The sequence below is a fragment of the Lissotriton vulgaris genome, chromosome 7 (genome assembly GCF_964263255.1).
Source record: "Lissotriton vulgaris chromosome 7, aLisVul1.2, whole genome shotgun sequence".
Classification (NCBI taxonomy): Eukaryota; Metazoa; Chordata; class Amphibia; order Caudata; family Salamandridae; genus Lissotriton; species Lissotriton vulgaris.
Genome location: NC_141695.1, coordinates 1403329038 through 1403352165, shown reverse-complemented (window position 1 = coordinate 1403352165; position 23128 = coordinate 1403329038). Strand labels below are relative to the sequence as shown.

General features: G+C 44.2%; 1 protein-coding gene across 1 annotated transcript in view; it reads right to left on the bottom strand.

Moving 5' to 3' along the window:
* Positions 1-23128, bottom strand: part of LOC147705723 (coronin-1A-like) — a 227440-nt gene that overhangs the window by 59082 nt on the left and 145230 nt on the right. The window contains exon 4 of the mRNA XM_086932158.1: positions 11630-11759. Within this exon, the coding sequence (XP_086788284.1) occupies positions 11630-11759 (130 nt within the window). The remainder of the gene's footprint in view (positions 1-11629; positions 11760-23128) is intronic.

Sequence of the window (23128 nt, the reverse complement as noted above, 5' to 3'; positions counted from 1 at the left end):
CAGCATTGTCCTTCCTTAAGAAGGGAATAATCCATCTGTCCCGTTCATTTACATAAAATTTACAGAAAAGAGTCCCGTGCAAGGTCGTTTGGTTTGATAAATTATCGCACGGACAAGGACAAAGCTGTCTGGACCAGTCGTTAACTGTTGGAAATGCAACCAGGCGATGAAAACAATCAAACCTAAACCTAGTCAAGATATATCTATCGTAACCCCCTATACACCATACTAAATAGGGTTGAATGGAGCTACAGACCAGGGTAAGTTGATGTTGTATCACAGTTTTTTTATTGAACTCCAACCCCATTCTTAAAGTCTCGAAATAGGTCAGACATACAGTTTTAAGCTCTTTTCTAGATACTGAATGCAAGGAATCAGGGTTAACATAAAACTCAGGTCTCCCCAAATCATTAGATAGTTTACTGATGTAATTTAACCAAGGAATTGTACTAGCCTGATCCAGGCCCATAGAATCTCTAATAATATCTCGGTTTAACCCAAGATTGGGTGCAGTCCAGGCTCTATGCTAAAGTATCAAAGGTTGCATTTTAATCACATCACTGATATGATGGATCCCTAGTTCGCTGTGACAATTAAAAACAGCTGTGCTCTGAGGAACGGCTAGTATAAATCTAAGAAAAGCATTTTCTAATCCCTGAATTGGTGTAACATCATGAAATCTCCAGACCCCTGCCCCATATGTGGCAATGCTTATACACTTAGCCTGGCAGATTTTCAGTAAGATCTCTGGCGGCCTTCTACACATCTTTTTAGAAAATATCATCACGGCCGCCGTCGACCTTTTAAATAAAAGTGCCCTGCTCTTAACAGTAGCACTCCAAGAGCCGGTATCCTCTAGAAAAATGCCAAGGTAGGAGAATGTTTTAGTTGGTTCAATTTGATCAGTCCCAGGTACAAGTGTACAACGTTTATTCCCACCCTTACCACAAGACATAACAACGGTTTTCTTCACATTAAGCCTCAATCCCCTTTTACCCATAAAGTCAATGTAAGTAGTGAGGGCCCTCTGAAGGCTAATCTGGGTTCTGGCCATTAAAACTACGTCCTCCGCGTAAAGAAGGGAGACAATCTGCTTGTTGTTAACTTGCGGTGAATCACTCACACTGGCCACCAGTTCCTCCTCCAAGGCGTTGGTGTATAATGAGAAGAGGAACGGGGCCAGTACACAGCCCTGTCTCACTCCCTTCTCCACGCGGAAGGACCTGGTACACTCTCCCTTTAAACCATACCTCACCTTTGCTGATGCCCCCGCATATAGCTGTCTCAGAAATAACACCAGAGACTGGTCAACCTTGAGCCCCTCTAAAATCTGTCACAGCCGACTATGATTAACGCACGCGAGAAGACGCCACGCGATGGAGCCGGCCTGATCCACATTCCCAAATTGTTGCTTTTGGGCTATCTGACCCTTACTGTACAAAACCCAACGAAATTGGATTGTCTCTTCATAAAATAAACGAACAAACCTGATTCTAAATTGGAATCTTCTCCGGATGGAATAACAGTCATTTGACCTAAATTAAGAAGAGCTTACTCCAATTGCCCTGAAGAAGTCCGTGGAGGACAAAACACGTTGGCTACTGGATTGAAGAAATGAATAAAGATTTAAAAACTTCAAAAAACATCTGAAGACTCTGCTATTCGACTCACTTAATAATTTTGATTGTTGTGAAATGGTTATTAGTGTAACAGATCTCTAAAATATTGACGTGTGTGCTGGATCAATTGCTAAAAAAAATTGTTTGTTAGAACAAGTTTCTTGTTTTGGGAGATCTAGGGAAAGGAATCTCCGATCCGTGCCACCACATAACAAACTGGGCATTATACAGGATAGGTGCAATCGTGCTGTAAACCCCATTTCCCATCCTTCTGCATTTGACTATGATTAACGCAGTCAAAGGCGGCGGTAAGATCTACAAATACCGCAAATAATTTTCCTGACTTAGCCTGGGTGTATTTCCCATGTAAAATTGAAAAGTTTAATACCTGCTCGACAGTACCCCTTCCCTCCCTAAACCCATATTGAACGGGGCTCAAGATGTTGTTATCTTCCGCCCCCTCTTGCAGTCTATTCAAGATGACCCTTCCTGCAATTTTCATAAAAGAATCTAGAAGGGATATGTGTCTGTAACAAGCAGGATTTTCCCGGTCCCCTTTTTTAAAAATAGGTATTATTATGGACTCCGACCAGGATTTAATAAATCCCTCTACACAGCTGGCTTCGAGGACGCCAGGGTTAGAAGTGGGGACTATAGCTCAGCCGTGAATTTATACAAGTCAATCGGAGTCCCATCGGGTCCCGGGGCCTTTCCACATTTACTCTCTTTTATTGCCACCATAACTTCGTCATGTGTAAAATGAATATTAATCGGTGAGAAATGAATATACTCGCCCAGTTTTGGCTCGTTGGGTTCTAAAATGTAATTGCCCCCGTTACCATAGGCCAAAGGGAAATAATCAACCCAGGAATTTTCACTGATTGCCACTTCAATCCTAGCTCCCTCGTTATTCATGAAGAACGGGGCCTTTACTGCTTGCCAGAAATGCGAGCAATCTCTACTAAGAGATGCTTCATAGAGGTTGTTCCAGGCCTGGTCTTTTCTTTCTTTTTTGCGTTTATTTCTAGCAAGATTATAGGCCTTCCTAAACCCTCTGATTTCCTCATAGTCCCTCACTGTCTTGTGTAGTGCAGCCTTCAACAAGGAGTATGCCTTGGTACACACAGAATCAAACCAGCCGTGTTTTACATTTCTTGGCTCCCTACAAGGGCGAGTCAAAGTTTTTGGGATCGCGGCTGTAATTTGAGAGAATGCAACCAATATATCAGAGTGAGAGATCACTTCTCGCAGGCACTCATTAATGGGAATTATGGCTTGTGACATTAATTTTAAATTCAGTGCCTCTGGATCATTCTTAGGCCAGCGCAATGAATGACCGTTCTGACGATTCAACACGCTGCCTTATGTCCAAGCCAAGCTCTCTACTACATTAGTGCTCCTGTGGGGTATTAAAATGTAAATGCTTAGTGGAAGATGATTGCTGAGCCGTTCGGGTGGATACTAAATTTATTCACCCATGTTGCAAGTCGATTTGGGAGAATAATGAAGTCTATTGTGTAGCTGAGGCCTCGACCAATAAACGTGGTGTCAAACTCTACAGGAGGGGAGCACAACATCTTGGCGAAGCCAAGATCTTGCAAGGCCATGACTTCATTAAAACATTCACCCCTAATCGAGTGTACGAAGTGGGCCGCATGGCCATGCTCTTCTTCCTCAACTTCCCCAAACCCACAAGAATACTGGGTACAAACACTGGAATTGAACTCCCCTACCCTGATAATAATATTATCCTTCCCTTTTGCTACGGTTAAATTACTTATATCGTCATTGACATTTTTTATCAAATCGATGAAGTTGCCCATATCAATATTGTTATAGAAATTGATGACAGCTAACTCGACTTGCGGGGAAAAATATATGGTTACAATTTGATAATAGGTGGTTAACTTTACCATTTTTATCTTCTGAGCCCACAGCATATTCGAGATGTACATACATAGCCCCCCTTTATGTCTCCCATGAATTGAACGCAACGCAGGGACATGGAACGTTTTAAAGCCATCAATATGTAATTCGTCCAACAACCATGTCTCCTGCAGGCACAATACGTCAAGGTTTGCAATAAATTCCGTCCAGACTGGGTTATTGACCTTGGATTGGAGCCCAAAAATGTTACAAAATGCTATTCTTACCTGCCCGTAAGCTTATGCTTAATGAGACCTTAAAGTCAAGTCCTCCTCCCCCGACTATAACACTTTTCTAACACTTTTTCAGCACTCAAGCTGCTATCTATAGCTCCAGTAATTACTACTTCGCTAAATGCTTCCTTGGTCACAAGGGCATATTGGTCCACTTCCTAAATACTTGTTGCAGGAAGATCTCCCACTTTTTGTGGGCCTATGCTGGTATAATAATTTGGATGTTTATGGGTTGAAGAAGGCGAGTCAGCTAAAGGAAAACACCCACCCACTGCCTTAGAGACTGGTTTCGGTTGTTCCTCCAGGGATACTAAATAGCGTTCTCTCTGGTCAACTTCAGGGACCTCACTAATCCTCGACTTCTTGCGAACTTGTGTGGCTCTACGTCAATCCACCTCGTCCAACGAGTATAAGGGCCCATACTTATTTGACACATCTAGATTGTTAATCCACTGATTATTAAAATAAATACCAGTAGGAAGGGCAGTAACTCTATTAGGCATATTGGGCCGATAAAAGAAACCCAGGGGTAACACGTTAATTCCCTCGATCAAAGATCTATTTGTGCCATCTCTGATTAAAATTTAATGTACTAGGGCAGGGGAGCCTAAGGATAGAACTACACAATCCCCTTTGAAGGTCTTTCTGCTGAGGCCCACCCATTGAACTCTTCTCACCATTTTAAAGGAATCAAACATCTCTAGGATCAAACCTATTTTAGCCCCTAGATAATGTAAAGATTTATTCCTCAACGTCACCCACTTTTCCTTGTCTCCCTCTGTGGGCAATGACACATTTTCCAGAACCAGAGTGTAGGGAGCCGCTGCTGGTGGATGATTCAAGTTAACATGGTTTAATGTGGGCACTTGATTATGAGTCATTCGTATTCCTGGGCTGAGACAAATATCTACTCGAGAAGTCATTACATCGATCTCTACCAGGGTCTATTATACCCCCCTTGTCTTTAGTGATCCTAGCTGATTGCGCACTAGCGGAGTTTATCTTCTTTGGCCTAGAATCTGCAATACTACTAGATCTCTCCCTATCCCTGGTCTGTATACTACAACTAGGGGCACCATCACCTGTTATATGGCTATAGTTTTTGTCTAAACCCCGCCCCTTTCTGGGTCTGCTTGTATGTTCTTTAGGTGCCCTGAGATTACTGCCAGGTCCTGCTCAATTATATCAAGTCTTTTTACCAGGGTACCAATGGATTCTTTAATAAAGATGGATAAAACAGATATTGAGTTCATGATTCCTATCATGTTGTTAGCTACTTGGCCTTTATTTTTACTTTTGACTTTAATAGGACTTGCACATTCTTTGGGTATACTTGTGGCTGGGTGATCCTTTCTGTGAACAGACTTTAAATAGGGTTTTGAGGTTTTTGGTGTAGTGGGAGCCTCATGAATCCGTGGTGGTAAAGATATGTGGGCCTCTGAGTTCTTTGATACACACACTCTTTTTTTGGGGGCAATGGCGCTACGTCGAGATCGATTAATAAGATCTCATCCCCCCCTATTTGGACACAACCATTCTGTTGTTCCACAGGTGCCTTTGCTGAGTTCTATTTTAAAAACCCCTCAGGCGATCTATGGGCAGGAGAGTGGGCTTTCTAGAGTCAATCGTACTATATGACTCTTTGTTCATGGCCTCCTCTACATTCGAAATTTGCTTTTCTATGGCATCCACTGCCCCTGACAGGTATTTCATTAAAGATGTACTGAATACCTTGGCCTGCTTTGATTTTTGTCCAGTATTTGAACTATGCTATTTTCTTTTCCCCATATCGATTCCAAAAGACAGCCCCGATGGGGAGCAAAAATTGAAATTCCCCACTTGCGTCACAAATAGCAAAATAAACAGTAATCAAGGTTCAATACCTAGGGGTGTGTTAACCACAGTCTCATAAAACCCTAGAGCCCCCCACCAGTCAATCAATGTCAATAGACTGGCGGCAATAGTTCTCATGAAATGGGGAGCCGGAAGTATAATTGACTGTAATATTTACCGTAGACTTGAAGGCAAAAGTTTTTCACCAGTGAGCCAAGAGCCGTGTTCCATCCCAGCCTCTTTCGGCTGATGACGGGCAAGGACGGCCCCCTCTTGGCCCGGGCTTTGCCCGGGCGAGCCAGCGCACGTCCCCCGCCGCGGGAGCCCTCCCGATGTCTTAAGCGTTGGATTGGCGCGAGGACTCCTCCCTCGAGACCGCACTGCCCCCTGGGACTTGGAGTCCCTGTCCTATGTTGGTCCGCAGTAGAATGGCAGCCAAATGCAGGACAAGGTCCTAGTAGGTGCGGCGTCTGGCGTTGTCTACCCTTGTAGCGTATCTGTGGCTCTGGGACAAAAAGGAAGTGTGTGGTAAGGTATCTCCTGGGACCCGGGACTTCTCAGGAATTCCACCGCTTCCGCTTCGCTATCTCTTTCACCCCCTTCCTCCAGTTTGTGCCACTCACTGATGAAATATATTAATCAGGGGTGGCTCTTCCACAATGGAAGAGGAGCGTCACCCCACTGGGTTAGAGCCAGCAGGTGAAAAATTAAATGATATTCTATCATCGTTTTATTTTTCACCTGCTGGCTGAGCCTGTCTGCATAGGGAGGGGTAGGTCGGGCCATGGGAAGGGGAGGAGGATTGGTTTGAGCACTTCTAAGTATGCATGTGTGTTTGGCTGGTCGCCTTATGCCCATCAAATACACATGCGCACTTAGGGTTCTCCAACTGAGCTGTATTGAACAGCCAGGTTGGAGAAACAGCACAGACTCCCTCTCCTGAGCAGAGCATCAAACCAGCCCACTCAGGCCAATCCTCACGCTGCTCTCATAGCGTGAAAGCAGCACGGGGATTGCAAAGGGAGCCTGTGATGCTGTCTCAGTGTCTGCTGGGACAAGGAAGAACATAGAGGTGCAACACGGGAGGCGGCCGGCAGCTTCAGGTAAGTTCCTTTTTTTTTATTATTACCTCTCCCATGCTCTCCCTCCTGCCCTCCCCCCTGCACCTGTCCACCCACCCACTACTTTTTCTTTGTGGCAGCAGCCACTTATATTTATGTCAATAAAAGGAGCAAATGGTCAATACTTAATGTAAGCGGATGCAGGTGGCAGGAGGAGCCCACAGGCGCACTAATCTTTGGGGACTGGCATTTATTTTTCCTCATAAGACTTTGACCCAGAGCAAGAGAGACCAAAATCAAAAAGGGGAAAGAAGGTGGAAGAGAAAGATGCAAAACATTGACAAAGAAAGAAAGAAAATATGGAAAAGGTACCTGAAAGAGTGAAATAAAGAAGGCCTTTCTCAGGATCAATGAAAGAGGCTTCAGGTAGAATGAAGAGAAAACAGCCATGGTATTCAGCACTGCTGACATTCGATAATGCCAACTCTGAGCTTCTGAGCAACAACACTTATTCTTTTATAAAGTAACCACTGGTAACGGTGATTTTCTACTAGTTTGGTCAGAGGTGACTAAGCCTTCTGAGATATGGGAGTATTTGCCAACTGGCCTGTGCCTTTTAGAAGTCAGCCAAGCTGAGGCAGACCAGGCTTCATCTCAGAATGACAATGGCCCAGCTGAGCTGGTGTATCCTAGGCACTGACCCATCTCCAAATTATCCTACCTTAAGAAAAACCAGTCTGCCAAAGAGGGGAGTCAAGTGTGCCATGTTTCTATCTTACCAAATGGGGGACACAGTCTCTCTAATTCATCTTCTCTCTTTCTGTCTCTCCTCCCCAGTAAGGAAGGTTCTGTTGTGTTCAAACTTCGGGCTGTGAAGTGCTCATGGTGTGCTATAATTTAATACAAAATTCATTTGAGCACCAGACACCTTAAAACTAGAAATTGTTGTACGTTTACACTAGTGCTTAATTTATAAAACAATAGGTGCTGGGGCCTAAAGTTTTGCTCAGAAGCACATGGCCGGTGCTTCGAACATCAGCGAGCAGAATACCAAGGCTGCCTAGTCTTGATCCCACCTCCTGCATCTTTAATCCACCACCAGACACTCCCCGACCCTTTAGCTCAATCTATCAGGTTCTTTTTTCATCACTAACTTCCCAAGGCTTCCTCCTTCTCTTTCTTTTCCCTTTGTGTGTGTTCCCCTCTCTAGTTCTGGGTCAAAGTCTGATGAGGACAAGTAAGTGCTACTCCCCAAAAATCAGTCCCGGTGGGCCCACCTGCAGCCGCCAGCCACCAGCTTAAATCAAGGATTGAATTTACTGAATGTAATGCCTAGGACTCAGTGCTGTACAATAAAGTTACTACATATTTTCGAGGCCTCCCCACCAGCGTTACCAACACACTAGTAGCATTCTGATAGAAGAAGCTAGTACAGCTGTTTGTATTACCAAACAATAAACAGAAATCCTAATTTTGGACAATCCAAAAACTCCATAGGTCTACACCCACCCAACAATACTGAAGAACAGGTCACCCCCTTTTGGTAGTCCCGCTGTATCTGGAGTCAGTTGATACTGGAACTCTTATCCCAGTTCTTAGACTTCTTCCTACTACCAGAGGTCGACTGAGCGCTTGGTGTCCTAAAAGATAGTAAAGAAGCCTTAAACCGCTTTAGGACTAGGAGTTTTGACTCAATCAAACTAATTCTAACATGTTTAGATGTAGAGGCACACTACACAAGTATCCCTCAGCATTGCATGTCATAAGAGGACTGTTCATGTCTAGGGAACTAACTTAACTTACACTGGGCTAGATGTACAACCTTTTTTTGCGGTCGCAAACGGGAAATCGTCCTGTTCGCAACTGTAAAATAGGTCTGTGCAATGTACAAACCCTATTTTGTGAGTCAGTAACCCGTTACCGACTCGCAAAATAGGATTTGTGACTCGCTATTAGGAAGGGGCATGCCAAGTGCCTAATAGTGAGTTGCACTTCTGTGTATGATTGTTTTGCAACTCCGATTTCAGTCACGAAACACTCGCAGTTTACCTCCTATTTCAAAAAGGTGGTAAGCCACTAGCAAATGAGAAGGGGTCCCCAGGGGAACCCTTTCCCTTTGTGACTGGCCGCAAGAATATTTTTTAAGAGCAGGCAGTAGTCCCACGGACCACTGCCTACTCTTAATAAATGAAACAGAAACGTTTCATTTTTTTTTTAAATGCATCCTGTTTTTCTTTAAGGAAAACAGACTCCATTTAAAAAAAAAAAACACCTGCTTTATTTAAAAAGCAGTCACAGACATGGCGATCTGCTGACCCCAGCAGGTACGTAATATACAACATGCCACTGATTAGGTTTTGATCTTAAACGCAATTGCGGGCCCCGTAACTTACAACGCGATTATATTTTGCAGATTCTAAGCAAACTTACGTCCAGAGTATCGACGGACGCAAGCAATTCCATGGCTTAGGTGAGAGCTGTCATTTTGACTTTTCTCTTTCTATATCTACCAGCTTTATTTACTTTACCTAAAGCAGTCGCATCTTGATCATTTAGACTATCCAGTGAGCAGTACTGTGACCACGTATGTTTACTATCACCGCAATGAGCTAAAGATCCCATGTTCAGAGTGAATCCCATAAGGCAAGCAAACCTCCATATTCTCATAACAATACTCTTGTCGACTACAGGTGGTGGTATCCACGTCATGTATTACCTTTACAAACTTTACACGCTGGGGTGACCTTTGAATATTGGAATTTGTTCCAATTAGGATAAATACTCCATTCCCTTTCTTTTCTTTAATGAGCACCCACTTTAGCTTTGAGTGCAAATCCTATATTTTTAATGCAGTGTATTTACTGCGTTTGTTGTGTTATAGATTACTGTGGATTGGAACGAAATTGAGAAGATATCCCGATTGACTGAATTGATTCTCCCCTGACGAAGGGTTCCGATTCTTGAACCCGAAATGCATTGGGATTTAGGGACTTTTTAAGTCAATAACGTTATTTTACATTCACATGCTCAAATTTAATGTTATGTTACTTAACCATTTGAATAATATTGTATTCTTGAAAAGGACACATGTTTATCAGCATGCATATCATGTTTGTAACCATGTATCTACGTTTTTTTGCAAAATGATGATTTGAAAGTTGATAAAAAAAACTTTTGCCTTGAGCATTTTTCGATTGATTGTGTTTGAACTTAACCTAAATATTTCGAAGAGAAATTATTGTCCATTAGCTGTGCACTACCCTGATGTGGGTCTCCCACAGTCTACCTTTGTAGACCCCAGCAGGCCACCATCCCTGAGAGTGCTGGCCATTCCGAATGGGGTCACAAATTGCAATATACCTCATGAATATTAATGAGGCAGGTTATTTGCGACCCCATTGGGAATCACAAACAGTGTCTGAGACACTGTTGTACATTCCATTTTGCGAGTCGCGAAACGATGCAATTTGCGACTCGCAAAATGTAAGTGTCGTACATCTGGCCCACTGTTCTCACTTGTGCTGGCATATGCAGAACTAACACTCATAAACAAATGCTCAAATTTGAGGAGTCCTTTTGCCTACAGATGGAGAGGACTTCCATGAGCAGCTCTATCGCTCCCATCGTAGTGAACCAATATGTCCATGCTTTTGAAACCACTCCTATATTTATTGACACTTATTCTGACTGTAAAAACCTTAAGGTTTGGAAAATATATATAGTCGACATTCTAATTATCTGGTCTGGTGATAAGTAGGAAGTAGAGGATTTTATTAAATGGACTAGTATACAACACAAACAGCCATGCTTCATCATCACCATTGAGAGGCAAAGTCTGTTTGTTCTATATGGACATAATGAAGCAAGACAACAAAGGGGTTTTCTAAACCCATGGATAAAACACCCTGCTGAGCTATGTGAGTCCTCATCCGAGGTCCCTCGGAGAGAACTCACTTTTTGGTCAGGTCCAATGTACTTGGAAGAATTGCTCTTACACAGACACGTATAACGAACAAGCAGAAGATCTTAGTAAAAGATGACAACAAAGAGTGCACACTAAAACCTTGTTCAGAGGAGCCAACAATAAAGCCCATTATAATAGAACTCAGACACCTGGTGGAAACCCACACAAAGAATTAAAACAATAAATAGCCCATTTCAAATGGAACAAGTAAAAAAATATATAAATACAAACTAGTGCCTCTTTTAAATAAATACATTTCATTTCACTTCCATCCACCCATGTGTTATACATTTATCCTAACTTGAGCCTGGAGAACAACTTCACTTCTTTCTGTAGACGTCTACAAGATTTTTAGTAATTGGTGTAGATTTATTTTCAAATTTCTCTCACCAGTTGGAATTAACCAAGGCTCCTCAGCTTGCATATTGATGCATGTTGATGGGGAGCCCAGGTTGTATGTAACTTTGCCACAGGCATGGAGAGTGGACTTGGATTCACCTACAGAGCACAGTTTTCTTCTTTTCAAAACACATAAAAAGCAGTGTAAAGTACTATAAACTTCTGACAACTCTGTAAACTCTCTCTGCCCTTGGCACAATCATATTCAGTCTGTTGGTACTCTGTTGGCTTAAGGCACCTGTGAAACCATCCCATGTATCCCCATGTGCCAAGGCAGTTAATTAAAAAGAAAACTACACCCAGGTTACTGGGCACATCATTTGATCTGGAGACAGAGATAGAACATGAAACGTTGGTACCCACCATATCACTACTGAAAGCATCTAGAGATGGTTCAGTTCACTGTTCGAAGTGCCACACATTTTCTAGTTCATTCATTCATTCACTCTCTCACTCAATTTACCAGTATGAAAGTACACTTTCAGAGATCAGCCAAAGGTCCAATAGCCTACTCTAAGAGCATGTACCTTGCCTAATCCTCTCTGCCCTGAACAACCATGGATGGTGTCTGTTTCTTGATTTGAATCAACCTACCTGCACTCAGCAAGATGTTCTGGGCCGTGGGATGCCAGGAGATAATACCCACTCGCTTGGAGTGACCCTCCAGGGTCACTATGGGCTCGGTAATAGGGCGCGTTAGACCACCATCGGGGATCTCCCAAACCTTGGGATGAGAGTGAAAAGTCATCATGTAAAGAGTCTCGAAGAGTCATGAGTCTATCATTAGGCAAATTCAATTTTAGCAGAATATAGAAGCAAAAACATACATTTTGATCCCCAGATCACAGAACGTACCTCTGATATACCTTATCTTGTGTGCTACCCCTGTAGTACAGAATAGATAGTAGGTTGTTTTGTCTTTTGCAATGCAAAAAGCTTTTGGCGTTGCCCAAGAGTACCTTAGGTTGGTCTCAAAGTATCTTTACACCAAGCACCAGGGCAGTCAAGGGCATTCGCTTACAACCTTTCAAAATTGTGGTGTGTGTCACATGACACATGATAGCAAAATGTTGATATAATTCAAACTTCACCCTCCATGCATACCAGGCTTAATGTGCATCTAACAAATTGGAATTTTGCTATACAATATGTGGCAAAAGGTAGGTTTAAGTGAGCGTCACCTGACAGGTACATACAAACATAGATGCCAACACCAGATTCAGGCTGGAGACTTCTGATTATTATGCCAAAAATAGGTTTATTTAAGTTTCTTCAGTCTGAAAATCCTCCCACATTAATGCAATTCAATGGGAAAACACGTTCCTCCTGTTTAGTTTTCAATATCCCCCTCTTTCCTGCTTCTAAATGTTTCCATGCATGCATGAATGGTGTGTCGGTACTGACTTGCTCCAGCATAACAGCGTCTCTCCAACAGAGCCACATGGGTCAGATGTGCAGCCGGCCATGCCAGGGTCTTGTGATGCCCACGTGCCACATCCATCTCTTGTTCCACTTCCATGATTAGTAACCACTACCATTGGCATAGGCATTATTATGACTGCAGCAAGGTTCGAGCATGGTAGAGGAGAGATCTGGGTGGGGAACAGCAGCTGGAAGTGTAAGAGGAGGTGGTGCACTGTGTTTTACATTGTTGCAGCAAAGCAATGACCTAAGTCCCATTCAGTGTTTTGGCCAGGAATAGTCCCTGAGGTGTCAGTTAGCCACAGAAACACCAAATGGAGCTGCCTCTCTGCGGTCCTGTGATACCCATCCATGGCGTTTCTGACCCCAGTCGTGCACACCTCACGTGACCACACGCAGATACTCTATGGGTCCTCTAAACCCATCACCACCTGAAAACTTGTTCTTAGTTACATTAGTCCTCCCTTTTCTATTAAGTGTTGATTGATGAGTCTATGTTATTATAAAATTGCTCAGCTTGCCATGCTAATGTAAAACTGCAACCGAAGTGTTAGAGGCAAGGTGAGGTTGCTTCTCACTGCCCTGCAGGGTGCTTAGCTTTAGATACATTTGCTGGTAGAACGCAGCTTCCATTTACTTTACCACAATGTATCAACCCCACCCCTGTATAAGACATGTCAGCCACAAGAGGTCCTATTGCCAGGCCCACAGAAAGATACCAAAAATATTAAATAAGGGTCTGGGAAAGAAAAACGTTCATGATTTTGAAGTGGTAGTTCAAAAGGCAGCAAGTTCCACAGGCAGGTCTGCTAAGCACTACCAGTGAGGATACCATAGAAGACACTGAACGAGCAGCGCTAAGATAGCTGGAACGAACAACACAGCCAGAGAAGTCAGGAAGAGAGAAAGAGGCACCTTCTGAAGTATACATGAGAAGAAGGGATTGATTCATGATGCCATGCGCATCTTTCAATCAATATTTGAAAAGTGCAAAAGAAGGATGAGGCACAGGCAGTGATTACTGCAAGAATGCTTTCAAGTGAAGAAAGGATATCTGCCTACCTGGCACGTAGACCTACAGGACCAGAATTGTTTGGAGCATGACCTCCATCTAACAGATGAAATATGTAGACTGTCCTGTTTTCAGTGTCTATATTTTGTGAATTTCAGTGGTGTTTTCTCAGTGTTTTCCAGACCTTTTGAAATCAATGCTTTTCAGCTCAGCATCTGGTCCAGGAAGATGCCCTCAGATGGATCACGTCATTCCTCACGGGACGAACTCAGAGAATCTGCTTACCTCCTTGTGCCTCAGAACCCAAGAACACTATCTGCGGCATACCTCATGGTTCGTCCCTCCACCCCACCTTCTTTAACAACTGCATGACACCTCCAGACGATATTGTCAGAACATACAACCTCAACATCATATCCTACGCCAATGACACCCAGGTCATCTTCTCATTCACAGCAGACAGCCCCACAATGAAGACCAACTTCCACAACTGCATGAAGAATGTTGCAGACCGGATGAAAATCAACTGTCCTGAAGAACGAAGTGTGGATCTTTGCAGCAGTGCCTCCCCTTGGAACAACACCTGTTTGCCCACTGAACACAGACCCACACCAACAGACCACGGCCAAACCTTTGCATCATCCTGGACAGAAAGCTCACTATGAAGCAACAGATCAATGCAACTCCTCCGCTTGCTTCCACACCCTCTGCATGCTCTGAAGAATCTTTAAATGACTCCCCATCTGCACGAGGAAAATCATCACTCAAGCCCTAGTCACCAGTCGACTGGACTGTTGCAATGCACTGTACAAAGGAACCACCACCAGACTCATGAAGAGACTACAGACGATACAGAACTCAGCAGCCAGACTCATCCTCAACCTGCCCAAATGGACCCACATCACCCCACACCTTAGGAACACCCACTGGCTCCCCATTCAGAAAAGATGCCAATTTAAGATATTGACACACGCCTACAAAGCCCTCCATGACCTAGGACCAGCATACATCAAACACAGCCTGACCTTCCACCAACCATCCAGAGTCCTTCGATCTGCCACCCTTGCACAGACACAGCACATCGGCCAAAGCCACTTAGAGGCTGCTCCTTCTCCTACCTCGCTGCCAAGTCCTGGAACGGCCTTCCCGTTCATATCTGGACATCACCATCGCTGGAGGAATTTGGGTAGAGATTCAAGATCTGGCTTTTCGACTGAGCCCTGCTACCTAGTGCCTGGATACCGGTAAACAACCTTTACAATGCAACTTTTACCGCGCAGTGCCTTTACGACGCAACTTTTACAACGCAAACCATTACAACGCATTGCACTGGGTGGCGCTCTAGGATAGGGAATAGGTTTAATTTACTATCCAACACCTTCCCTACTATCCACGGGGACTGGAGTTGGAATAGTAAATTAAACTATTCACTATCCAGCGCCCCAAAGCACTATGCGTTGTAAAGGCATGCGTTGTAAAAAGCGCATTGTAAAGGCATGCGTGGTAAAAGCATGCGTTGTAACGTCATACATCCCTGGATACCCTCACAGGTGATTAGCAGCGCTATACAAATACTGATTGATTGATTTTTTTATTTTCCTGCCTAACCCCAGTTTGCACTTACTTACTCTCACATTCACTCTGTTAGGACTCTCTCTGGCTTACAGGAATATTAATGAAGTGGAAAAGTAAAACTGCTATATTCAAATGTTTTAATAAACAAATTACTGGAACTAGTTGGGGTAGTTTGTGGTTGTGCAGGTGATTATCAGTGTTTATATGTTTAATCTGAGGATGGTTGTTTCCCTTTAGGTGGAGTTTTATCAGTTACTATAGGTTTAAACTGATAACAGGTTAGCACAGAAATATGTATTCTTGGTAATCCTTCTATAGTCACTCTACATGGTTGAGCAAGCAGGCCATTCACAGACACTAGAAACTAGGGGTTTGCCAAAAAAAGAGAAAATGAAACCAGACAACTATATAGACAGGGTTTTAGATCACAAAGAGCTGGACCATGACATTGAGCGCTAATGCGGGGAGAAGTGCAGTGAATTAAAAAATAGAAGAGCATATCTACATTGACTCCAGGGGACCGGACAAATCCAACCAGCCTCGATACTTCCTGTTTCATAAAGTGACCACAATTTTGATCGTAGAAACTAATGGGAAGGAAATGTTCTGACAGTAATTCCACCCACAGCACTTCCAAATACTAACGTAATTCCAATGAGATGGAGAAAGGAATATTCTGGTTATCATCAATCTCAGCCACAAGTTGCCCAATGCAGGCAGGCAGAGGGCATAGATATGCGTCTGAGAAAGAGAGAGTGGTGACAGCAGTAAATGAAAGAAGTAGGAGTGGACAATTGGCTTAATAAACACAATTTAGTTTGTTCTATTGAGTGATGATGAAAGACATTGGGCCAAACCAAAGTAAAGCTCTAGAAAAGGCTAACAATATCTCCAGGCTCCCATTGCAAGTTAAAGTTTTATTTCCTATACCTATGGAAACGTTTGCATTGTGTGATACTAATCACATGCTGGCAGTTTACCCCCTATAGACTATGGCCGGTCAAACCTTCCGAAATATATTGAGGGGGAAAAGGCCTGAAGTAATGCAAAACATGCAGACTTTGGTGTGTTAAAAATGATTCTGAATCAATGCCTTATTTTCCAGTTAAAATGTGGCATAGGAGCCATTCACCCCATGTCGTTAATACCTCAACCTGGGGTAATGTATGTTCCCTGTGTGGCAAACACTTCTCCCTATTCAACTTAACTTGAGGGTCTTAGTGTACAGACATCACATGTCTACTGGGAAGTCGATCAACTCCAAACAACATCCAGTAAAATGCCAAAAAGATCACAGCCAAACACCAATGGTTGAACCCATAGGAAAAAGAACTCCTCAACTAAGTTATTATTGTGAGATCGAAGATAAGAAAACTAAAGAGTTTATCCACTTTAATTGAAACTTAGCTATTTCTAATTTTGACAAATTGGAATCCTTGAAAACCTGTTGATTCCCGAAAATTTAAAGTGCAGGCCTGGCTTCAGGGGAAAGGAGCCTGGGGCCTGATTATATCTCATGACCAAAGAGATGTCCTATGACCCAGAATAGTCATCCTTTAAAGATTGCAAAGTGGTGGGTTGCTGAGGGGAAAGGTGAGACCAAATACGCTCTTTAGAAATAAATGAAAATTTGAACTTTAAAGACTCAAACTCCAACTTAAAGCTTGTAAAAACAATTCTGAAGTATGAAAATGCAAAATCATGTCAGAATCCTGCCTTGAGGCTCATAGATGCATCTGTTCACCCCTGCTCCAGTCAAATGTTTCCTACTGTTGTTTTTTGAAGCAAATAAACAGTCCCCAAAAGTAGACGAGGACATCTCATACAAGAAAATGCATGGAAGCAGCTTTTAAAGAACTGCTCAGGTGCATAGGCTGGAAGATGTATGTACATGTTTGATATCCACTTAGGTGAAGGTTCTTGGAAGAACAAAGGAGCCTGAAAAGATAGTATTGTATAGAGCATGGAAAGAAAAAATATTCTTAGTGTTCAGGTGCTTAACACTAGGGTTCATATTAAAGAAAGGGCCCTGGGTCTCAGCGAACATTTGCACCCACTTCTTGGGACCTTGGGACACTTTGGTATTAAAGAAGGGGTCTCATGTGCTTGTGTGGTCCCTTCTGTACAACAAATCACCCTGTCAGTCTTCTGATGAGAGGAGATGTGGAAAAGGTTTTTGCTTTACGAATCCTTGAAGTCATGTCCTGTTCATGTATGATTTCTGATGGAGGGAACTGGAAGGTCATCCCTCATTTTACCCCATCATGCCTGAACTTCCCACTCACCGCAATCCCCTGTGTTTTGCCCTATATCTAGAAGGATCTCTTAGCTTAGGGCATCTTGAGTCAAAGGGAAAGCAGGGATGCCAAGTGTTGCCCCAATTCCACTAATATACCCACTGAGTCTATGTTGGTGGCAGTTGGGGCTGTATTGTTGTGATGCCTGTACGGGTGGATATTTGGTAGGACCCTGTGCTGGGACTATAAGGTCTGGGTGGGCCTTACCCTCCTGGATCGTCCATATATTTCTCTCCTTTTGAACGTAGCCGACTTCATGTACATTCTTGGAGCCACCAAACACAGGAGTGTGGTACACTTCTGTGTTTGGTCCTTTTGGAGTGGTGGTAATATTGAGTATTATGCGCTCTCCAGGTTACACACGAACACATCAGTTGTGCATGTTTGGTGTGGTTTTTATGTAATGAACTGCACATGGAGCACATCACAACACTCAACCACTCATAGGCTTGATTAACACAATCCTATACATCACCATACTTTGCTCACCTCTCCTGGAGCCGTAACTAGGCCCTGCCTCACAGTCCCTAGGATGAATCTGTAATTTTGTATTTTATATTCTCTTCACTACTGAGACTGGCCATATTAAGTTCCTTATTACGCCAGCTTCGATCTCTTCTTTAGCTTAAGTGACCGATAAAATGAGGCAGTTTTGCTTATCTGCTTTTGATCTTATGTTTTAAAATTTCACATTTACAAACACAGTTTACTTCTAAGTTTTGGAATATTTTTGGAAAATGATAAGCATATCAGCATATGCAGATGAAATATTATTTATTCCGCAAGTATGGTAAAACAAGCTTTTTACTGTATAAGCATTGATTTGCATAAAACAGATCAGTGTACCATGCTAACACAGATGAGTAATAAGGCGTTAAGCATAGCATTGGAAGTGTTCCTCATGGAGAGGAAGATGGCGGAGTGATGCCGCCGAGGACGCCTACCTCCGTTTTGGCTCCGTGAGCGCCGGATGTCCTGCTACCCTCCCGCCTGCAGGTGAAAATCAGCGATTGTTGCTGCAGCATCCGGGGGCATCCTAAAGTGTGTTAGCGGTTGTGACCCCTCCCTTCCCTGCCGATTTGCCGTATCACGGGGGTATACAGAGCAGTCAGCGTGGCTCGGCCGGCTCTCTGGCAGAAACGGCAGACACCATTTGAACTGCATGAGCTAGTCGGCGCGCAGAAATTCCAAAGTGGTTGGTGGAGGCTGGTTCCCAATTTTGAAAGGCAGCAAGGAGAAGACCCGATGGCGCCACCGTGCACTACAAGAGGCAGAGGTCGTATGGGAGTGCAAGTGGAGGCTGGAGAAGCGGGAGAAGCCATTGAGGGCTGGAGGATCGAGAAAACAGCAATATTTTGGAAGCTAATGCAGGTGAGCTGCTGGGAAGTGATGGTACCCCCACCCTCACCCCTACCCCCAGCTCGGATAAAAAGAACCGGTTCACGTTTGGGGAAGCCTTTACTTACACTGCTGCAGTCTGCAAAAGGCGCTAAACTACTCCAGTCCTGTAGTTTAGAGTCATCCAGTCTGGATTTTGATATGGCCGATTTGCTAAATACTGCCGTTCAGGAGGGCTTGGGGATTGAAGATGGTGCTGCCCAGAAGGGCTTGGGGACTGGAGACGCTGTGATAAAAGGCTCTTCTGTGTTGGTGGCCTCTCAGAGGGCAGATGGGCTAGCTTCCGGAGGAGTGGGTGTTAATGTCATGACAAAAGGTGGAATGAAAGACCATCTTACCACTGCCTCTATTCCAATTACATCAGCCTCCCTTGGGGACTCAAGCTGTCTGTCATTGAGTACTCTACCAAAACCTGGAAATATCACTTCCAGGTCTACGGGAGAAGATATGGCTGAGACAAATGTTGAGACAACTCAGATTATGGAGGAGGAAGTGTCTGATTTCTCAGAAAATAAAAAGGGGAATAGTGCTAACAGTGGTGCAGAAGACCAATTTGAGTGCTCATTGCACAGCTCTGATGACACTGTGAGTGGCGTAGATGTCGGGTTTGTAGCAAACGACGATTTGGCCACAGGCGAGGTGGTCATTGATGCAATATTCCCAAGTCCTGTTCAAGTCAGCAATACTTGCTCTCCCAGTCTTCCCAGTCCTTCAGCGAGATCTGTGAAGCAGCAGGACGCACTGAGTTATATGCTGAGAAGTCATGGTAATGATACAAAGGCCCAGTGCAATTCTAAGGCCAGTGTTACTGAAGGGGCGAAAGGCAGTAAACTTAAGGGCCCTAAGGCTATGAAAATTGGCAAGGGACCTAAAGGTCAGTGGAGTAAAGCAGCAAGTTCCTAATACTGTGGGGCGGCTTAAGGAGGCAGTGGCAAACACCACAAAGACTGGCTCGGCTTCTAGTCCTATATGTAAATAGGTTTCTTCAAAGGGAGAAGTCAAGGCTGTGGTCTTAAGGTTGTCTAACTCTGGCAGTCTGACAGCAGAGACATCAGCTGGAGCTGGCACAGTCATACCTCCCAACAAGGAACTAGAAGGACCTCCTAACAAGGAACAAGAACAAGAAGGACCTGTAAAGGTGTCGGTAATAAATACTGGAGAAGGAGCAAAATATCAGGGGAAAATGTTGGGCACTTCAATTAAGTCAACCGCAGGCCCTCTCACAAAGTCAATTGAAAATGAACCATCTGGGGTGACTGCAGGCCAAAAGACCTATAACACTTTCTCGAATAGTGAAGTCTCTCCCGAAGAACATCTTTCAACAGACCGTGAGGAGCCATCACTGTCTAGCATAATGTAAGCATTACTGACCCATAGAGCAGAGGCACACGTGTATTATCAACAAGCCAAAGTGGACAGTAAGCAGATAAAGCAGGCTCTGTTGGAGGTCACATCCAAGGTTACCCAGCTCTCTTCAGAGGTCACAGATTTGCAGGAACGGGTTGCAGCAGTAGAGGAGGCAAACACATACTCCACGAACTTGGTGGAATCCCAAAACTTCCAAATCGGATTAATGCAAGCAAAGTTGGAAGACCTTAAGAACAGGCAACGTCGTCAGAACCTAAGGGTCCTTGATATTCCAGAAGGGAAGAAGGGCAGTGATCCAAGAGCATTTATTGTCAGCCTCTTTCAAAAAGTCTTTCCCGACCTAGGAGAATGGGACATGGACTCACAGATCCAATGTGCACACCGGTTACCCCTGGCTTTAAAACAGGCTAATCAAGGTCGCTCCAATTTTGCTCGGCCAATTCTGGTATATTTAGGTAATTTTTTGTTTCGCCAGGCAATATACTTGAAGGCCCGCCCATCTGCACCTGTTAAGGTTGACTCAATGTCCATTTTTCGCGATCAGATTTATGTAAGCAAACAATGGACAAGTGATTGAAGCTGCACCAACTGATGGACCCTCTTAAGAATCTTTTCACACAAGTATTCCTACAAGAGTCAGCCCATCTTAAAGTTATGAAGGATGGTCGAACACACTTTTTTTTCAACGAACATGATGCTCAACAAGCTCTCTCAGAGTGGCAATCTGCTGCCAAGAATGGACCGAATACCCAATGAACTAGTTTGTTTTTTGGCTGCTCCTTTCTTTCCCCGCTTTCCCTGCTAGGATTGTATAGCGGCCAGAGTCCATTTTAATCTAGATTTATAGAGAATAATAATTACTGAATGGCTTTAGAATGTGTTAAGGGGGGTTCTTTGCATAATATTGGGTGTAGCAGATAAGTATTAAGATAGGCATGGTGGGATTGGGTGGCGGTCCGGGGCTCGCGGGGGCCTACGGGGGGAACATCTTCCCAAGATGCTGCCAGGGTGGGACAGCAGAAAGAGGGGCAATTCCTTTCCACAGACATGGGGGAGGGCTGGCTGCACGGGGGAGATTTGGAGCTGGGTGTTTTGTATTTAGCGTACAACAGGTTGGGTGGGAAGGAGAGGAGGGAGGAAGGGGGTAAGTAGCCACAGTTTTGGGAAGACAACATTGACCAAACACATGGGAAAGAGAAGTGTATATAGGGGGAGCAAGTGGGTCAGGGTTTTTCAGTTGATAAAGTGATGTATATAAAATATATGTGTTGGAACGTATCTGGTCTTAACAACTTTGGGAAGCGTCTGCTAGTTACAGAGGAACTTCGGATTTTTAAACCTCATATATTAGGACTCTCCAAAACCCATCTGGCTTATAAAGACAGAGCACACTTAAAACAGCTTGGTTATGAGGTACTGGTTAGCACATCGCAATCGATTTCTATTCGGGGGTGGCTATTTTAAAGTCTAAAAACTGTTGGGCTACTGTACTACGTACATTGGCTGATTCTAAGGGGAGATGGGCAATAGTTCAGGTATTGATGTCTGGGCACAAAGTTACGGTGTGTGTCATCTATGGTCCCAATACTGACTGTCCTGATATGTTCTCCTATTTATGTACCGAGTTATTGGAATGGGACAGCAATCTGATTCTCATGGGAGATTTTAATTGTATCTTGGATAGAAAAATAGATACTACTAATACTTTAACTCGGTCTAGGATGGGCAAGGTTCGGGTGGCTATATTTGAGCTTCTGCACATATTTCAATTAGAGGATGTCTGGCGCAGATTAAATCCTACGGTGCCAGGCTATACGCTTTATTCACACCCTCATAACACATACTCTAGAATCGACATGATTTTTACTAGTAGTAGGATTTTAGAGAGGGCACACATTGAAGTCAGCCTCAAGATTACTTCAGACCATAATCCGTTGATGTTGACTTGGAAGCTTCAATTGGGGGTTAAAGAGCCAAGGAGAGAGTTTTCTTTCCCCAGATACCTTCTAAATAGCCCAGAGTATGTGGAATTTCTGCAAGGAACATTGGGGGAATTCTTTGATAATAATGAGGGAACAGCGTCAGAAGCAATGGATTGGGATTGTATGAAGGCGTTCGTTAGAGGGGTGACACTACAATATATTTAAACAAGCATTTACAATGCAATGGTCTTGGCATTTTTAAAGTTAGAGCTATTGGCATTGCTCATGACATTATTTTTATTTATGTTTTTTTTTTAAACATAAATAAATGGCAATGTCATTTACAATGGCAATAGCAGGGCAAGAGAGAAAGCACAAGCAACAAGGGGGGGGGACAGCAAGCATGAGCAACAAAGTGGGGACAGGACAGCAAGCACAAGCAACGAGGGGGGGCAGGGGAGCAAGCACAAGCACTGAGGGGGGAGAACAGCAAGCACGAGCAACTAGGGGGGCAGGACAGCAAGCACAAGCAACGGGGACAGGGGAGCCAGCACAAGCAACGAGGGGGGAGGACAGCAAGCACGAGCAACAAGGGGGTAGGGGAGCAAGCACAAGCAACGAGGGGGCAGGAGAGCAAGCACAAGCAACAAGGGGGGGCAGGAGAGCAAGCACAAGCAACGAGGGGGGGCAGGACAGCAAGCACAAGCAACAAACGGGGGGCAGGACAGCAAGCATGAGCAATGGGGGGCAGGGGAGCAAGCACAAGCAACAAGGGGGGAGGACAGCAAGCACGAGCAACGAGGGGGCAGGACAGCAAGGGGGTCAGGACAGCGAGCACAAGCAACGGGGGCAGGGGAGCAAGCACAAGCAACGAGGGGGGAGGACAGCAAGCATGAGCAATGAGGGGGCAGGACAGCAAGGGGGGGCAGGACAGCGAACACAAGCAACGGGGGCAGGGGAGCAAGCACAAGCAACGAGGGGGGAGGACAGCAAGCACGAGCAACGAGGTGGGGCAGGACAGCAAGCACAAGTAACGAGGGGGCTGGACAGCAAGCACAAGCAACGCAATGCAGGGAGTGGTGCTTATGAACGACCTAGA